Source organism: Lathyrus oleraceus, chromosome 5 (genome assembly GCF_024323335.1).
Source record: "Lathyrus oleraceus cultivar Zhongwan6 chromosome 5, CAAS_Psat_ZW6_1.0, whole genome shotgun sequence".
In the NCBI taxonomy this organism is placed as follows: domain Eukaryota; kingdom Viridiplantae; phylum Streptophyta; class Magnoliopsida; order Fabales; family Fabaceae; genus Lathyrus; species Lathyrus oleraceus.
Window position 1 is genome coordinate 449,315,779 of NC_066583.1, and position 5,282 is coordinate 449,321,060.

Here is a 5,282-nt window from a genome sequence, read left to right on the forward strand (position 1 = left end):
AACTTATCGAGAGAATTAGCAACGGTTTAAGAGATAATTTATTATTTAGCGACTAAATTAACAACCATGATTTTAGTTGTAGGACAAAAAATATATTGAAAAATTATTTTTAAAAAAAAAACTTTATTTGAAGCTATTCGGTGAACTACAATAACACATTAGATCACTTCCCTGAAAGTTATTCGGGAAAGAAAGCATGTCAAAAAGGTTTTAAAAGTTATTCGTAAAGATAACAAGCTCATTAAATAGAAGCTATTTAATGAAAATGCTGTTTTTTTTGGCCCAATATGTATTTCGACGTGCTTTTCTTTTGTCACTCACTTGTCCACATTATAAGATCAGAAGAAAAAAAATGTGAAAGTTTTGATAATTACAAAATTAGTAACTCGTGCAAAACATGTATTAAGGTAAAATAGTAGAGGTGTAATGTAATGTAAGTTTTTTCTCTATTGAAACAAAACAAATGTTGTTTTTTACATTAGCTAGAGAAAAGACAAAAAGAAGAGAAAGATGATGAATGAAAATTTGAGGTGTAATGATACTAGATAGATTTGGAATCTAACTCGCTGGTTCATTATTGAATTATTATGACGGGTAGAACTGCAACATTGAATTGGTGGATTCATTACAAAAAGGTAGCATTCATCTGGTTTATCTCTGCTTTATGCTTCTTCATTTTGTTCCAAATGGCCCTTCATAACTCCTCAAACACCCTTTCATCACCTTCTTCGGGTAAATTACTCTTTATTCTCTTCATTTTACCAATCTATTTTCAAATTTTGTTTTTCCTTACATTTTGTAAGAATTGATGTTAGTTTCTAGATTTAGGTTTTGTTCCTTGGGTGAAGATATAAGCGAATTTAGTACTAAGATAAAAAGGGTTTATCTCAGATTCTTCAAATTTAAGTTCGGAGAGAAGATCCAAATTGTATGATAAGATGGCAAGGGATCTTGATGAACATGGAGCTGCTTTTCTGAATCATGGTGAAACCTCTCAGTCACTTTCTATTTCAGATATCTTCACCTTGAAAGATGGATCTGTAACACCTGTATTAAAGGTAATAAGTGACAATTTAAGCCGTTTATGTTCCAAGTTTTTTTTTGTAGCAGCTGATTATAATTTTTATGTATGCAGCCTGCAAATCCTCCTGTGCGGGCGAATGTTCTGTATTTGAACACTGAATTCTCGGTCCCCTTTGCGTAAGTATTACTATTAATTTTCTTGTCACTTTTTATTAATGATCATTTGATGTATGTATCTATGCTTAACTAAAGATCTATGTTTTCCAAATCTGGATATGGTTTTGAATTGGATGATCATATTTGTATACTCATAAGAATATTGCTTTTTCCTTTATTAGAAATAAGTTGCATCATTATTAAAATTTGGGTTGAGAGTAACTGAACCCTGCATAACCGGTTTATAAGGTAAAGATGTTTTTCACTTTTTAACACATGCTTGTCACGACAACTATTATATCTCTACCTTCATTAATCCTTCTTTGTTGCAATGTTGTCGATGGTGGATTGTAGATAATAGTAGTTTGTTCAAATTTTGCTACACTGCAGTGCTATATCGCTGATATAGCCGTTATTTGACAGAACTTTGAACTAAATAGTGTATTGCAAAACAATAATGATTTATTTAAATTTCACTACCCTGTATGCCGCCATGATAGGTTTGTTATTGTTAGTTAAGAAGTTGTTACTTGTTAGTTATGTAGTTGGTTAGTTAGTTAATTACTTATGTTTAGAGGCAGTTTGGTCAAATAAGGCATGTGGCCTAAAAATGGAGAGAAGAATAAGGAAGAGGATCATGTCATTTGATAGAAATAGAGCCTTTTGGCATTGGGAGGTATGCAGACCCTCGACGTACTGTCATTGTTTCTTCCCCATTTTCAATAATAATATACCAGTTGGATCTATCACGCTATAGCCGATAATTGACAACATTGCTAGCCGCTAGTTGTCACATTGCTTTATTGTTGCATTTATCATCTATAATATGATATGTTATTGCTTTACAGTAGTTGATTTGATATTCACATATGATATGCATGGTTTGCATGATCCAGGGAGGCTGTCAATAATATTTTCAATCCATACTTCGATAAAGGTAAGTCATTGTTGGATCTACCTTTTCTTTATCTTTTTTATTTTATTTTGTTCCCGTGCTTACATGTGTGTAAATTAGCAATTTGGTTTCAGAACTCTAGCATGTACCATTTTAGCATGTTCCATGCCTCTCACCATATTGTACCTGTACCTGCTACGAAAGAAGAGGTATACTTCAAGCATCGATTTCTTCAGTTCATGTTGGAAGTTTTCTCATGTAGTTCATGAGAATCATTGTTTTTTCAGATAGAAGCTGAAGCATCTTCAGTGGAAACTGTTGCTGCAAGGCTCTGCCCTTTGAACATTGTTTTGGATCGAGTGGTTTTAACTTCAACAGGAGTGCTCCTTGGTTGCTGGCAGGTTGTTTTTAATCTAAACGATCCTTCTTGTTATCCTTCACACATGTATTATAGACTGAGTTGCACACGTCCTTGATGATAAACCCTAACTTGGTTTCCTCTTTGCCTTTTCTTTCTAAAATACCTATGATTTAGAATTTTTGACAGCACTCACAAGCCTAGGCTAATGATTTTATGTTCACTTTGTAGGTAATCTCGGGTACAGATCCCATAACCATTCGTGCTAGATTGAAGAATGTACTTCCACGTGCACCCGAAAAGCAACTTGTAAGTTTCATTTGAATACTCAATTAGAACATTGGGAAATCTCGTTAATTTGATATGTCCTATGTTTTTCTAAAGTGAATTAATGATTTGATATGCATCTAGAATTACATTGCATTGTGATGCTTTTTGATCCTCCATTATTTCATCTGCAGTATGATGCTGCAATTCTTCACACTACATTCGCAAGGCTTTTGGGTCCACCTAGAGCATCGTCTACGGTACTACTATCCATCTGCATTATTTCTTGGAATTGTATTTTTTTTTTTCACACATTTCTTAGACTTGATTAGAGTTAGCATCGTCACTCATTTTAGAATTGCATTTGGTCCAAACATGAACATTGGCACGATTGTCCATTACCTGTGATATGCAGGAACATCTTACAACGTCAGGTGAACTCAAATTTTTTCATGAGTTAGTGAATCAACTTAATAGACAGATCCGCGGATTCAAGGTTTGTTGTTATTTGCTTGTTTGTATAGATTGCAGAATCAAAATTGCAATTAAGACATGAGAAATCGGAGTATTATAAGATAGGAAGAGCCTAACTTATATTTTGTTTGCTGAGTTTCCTCCAAACATATGCATCCAGGCGGTGGTGTCCGAACTATGGTACGTGGAGGAATATCATGTGCTTGCCCTTGCATTAAATGGAAAAATGAACTGTCACAAATTCAAACTTGGTTGCTCATCAAGAGATTGAAGCTTAGATACATGGATATTTTATGTACTGTATCAAACTGCAACGTCGATTTTTATCGTGATTCTGCATGAAAACACTACTGAGCTCATTCTATATAGGAACATATATCAGCATAAACAAATCTTATAGTTATTTGGATGATGATCATTAGCTGAAATACCTCCGGAAGATAATAGTTGTTAATTCCAATACAAATACAATAACTATTTGAAATGAACATTTCTAAAAGTTGCTTTTTTTGTTGTTGCATTCGCAAATATTTTTCTTTGAAGAAAAGTTGTCTTCAGAAAAATTCTGTTAAGAATAGCAGTGCAAAACTCTTTGAAAAGGATCCTTCCGGTCGATGGAAAATCGAAGGATCCATCTGGTAGGTGTTTTTCTGGTTTTGATTTTTGGTTTACATGATAGCATTTCAGTTATGGTGGAATCGGATATTTCCAGCCCAGTGGTTGAAGAATTAGATGTTTACAAACTAGTGGTTGAGAGAACAGCTATTTTGAAATACTTTATGACTAAAAAGAAACTTATTTTATGGGATAATTTGTTTGACTGGATTGGTTAAGTTTTGTTATAGTTATTATCACATGTGATTTTGGTTCTAATCAAAGGAATAAGATTTTGGTTCTAATCAAAGGATCAAAATCACATGTGGTTTGAAATATAATGATACAAGGCTGAAGAAATGTGATTGTTTATTCAGGTTACATGGATATTTCTTGTGAACATGTGTTTCAAATATTGTAAAATTTGAAAGTTCATCTACAACGAGAACTTGACGTGTGTTCAAAGAAAAAAGATTTATGGCATGTTTGAGATACATCTTAAAAACTCTTTTTTAGTTTTTGAAAATTTAAAATTTAAAAACTTGTTTGAATATAATATTTTGTAAAAGTGTTTTTAAAAACTCTTTTCTATTTTTCAGTTTTTAAAAGCAAAAAAGTAAAACACCTTAGTTGTATTTTACTTTTTACTTTTCAGTTTTTAGTATTTTTAAAATAAGATAGAAAAACGTATTTGAAAGAATATGATATTTCTTTTATTTACGTATGTTTTTTTTATGCATAAGTAATATTTTCAAATATATTTATTTATTTTAGTTAATTTTTTTTTGTTTCTTAATTATTTTCACTATATAACCTTTTTTCTATTAAACGTGCAACCCCATTTGTTACTTTTATTATTATTATTATTATTATTATTATTATTATTATTATTATTATTATTATTATTATATTTTTCAATTTTATTTTAAATTCTTAAAATAATAAAAATTCACTTTTAAATAAATTTATTCGTTATTTTGAAAATTAGATTGGTCATCAAATCAATAAGAGTACCGAATCACTAATTTATTGGTCGAACCACTATGTCATTGGTCGAACCGAATGATTAAACCAGATTAATCTGGGTAATTCGGTTGAATAAATTAGTCTCCATGAAGAAAATGTATAGTTATTAAATTGATTGAACCAAATGATCCAATCTCTAAAAAAATTACGACACCTATAAATTTTCAAGATTTTAAAATATCATAATTTAACAAATTCATTCTTTAAACTCAAATTCTAAACATAATCATCGCACACAACAAAATAGTACATAATACAAATATAAATAAAATAAACTCGAATAACAATATAATGCATTGTCTAGACAAATTAGATTTAAGGGGTGAAAGGTGTTCCAATTAAGTTTTAAGCAAAATCTTTTTATATTTTAATTTTTTTTTATCAAAACGGCGTTGTGTTTTGTGAAAAAAGAGCAAGTAGTTAATCCGTCGATTTATAAAAATCGTTGGATCTTCATTTTTTACCGATTTGATTGGTTTGGTTCAATCA

The 5,282-nt window shown here is 30.9% G+C and overlaps 1 protein-coding gene across 2 annotated transcripts; it reads left to right on the top strand.

The window, feature by feature from the left end:
- The first annotated feature begins 344 nt into the window (after nt 1-344).
- Nucleotides 345-3,681, top strand: LOC127085367 (uncharacterized). Of its 2 annotated transcripts, XM_051025882.1 has the most exons (10): nt 359-732; nt 892-1,058; nt 1,136-1,200; nt 2,076-2,116; nt 2,195-2,283; nt 2,362-2,475; nt 2,664-2,741; nt 2,894-2,959; nt 3,115-3,195; nt 3,334-3,681. In XM_051025882.1, exons 1-10 carry the CDS (start codon nt 588-590, stop codon nt 3,442-3,444), a joined length of 957 nt encoding a protein of 318 aa, XP_050881839.1. In that variant the 5' UTR covers nt 359-587; the 3' UTR covers nt 3,445-3,681. The 2 variants fall into 2 exon arrangements, with proteins under 2 accessions (XP_050881838.1, XP_050881839.1); XM_051025881.1 differs by having other exon boundaries at nt 345-732; nt 2,076-2,283.
- The last annotated feature ends 1,601 nt before the right edge of the window (nt 3,682-5,282 follow it).

What these genes read in the sequence shown, in the direction of transcription:
- LOC127085367 (XM_051025881.1), top strand. Translation starts at nt 588, where the DNA reads ATGACGGGTAGAACTGCAACATTGAATTGGTGGATTCATTACAAAAAG. An exon ending in TACCTGCTACGAAAGAAGAG is followed by an intron (nt 2,284 to 2,361) that starts GTATACTTCAAG and finishes TTGTTTTTTCAG; the next exon opens with ATAGAAGCTGAAGCATCTTC. An exon ending in TGCTCCTTGGTTGCTGGCAG is followed by an intron (nt 2,476 to 2,663) that starts GTTGTTTTTAAT and finishes TTCACTTTGTAG; the next exon opens with GTAATCTCGGGTACAGATCC.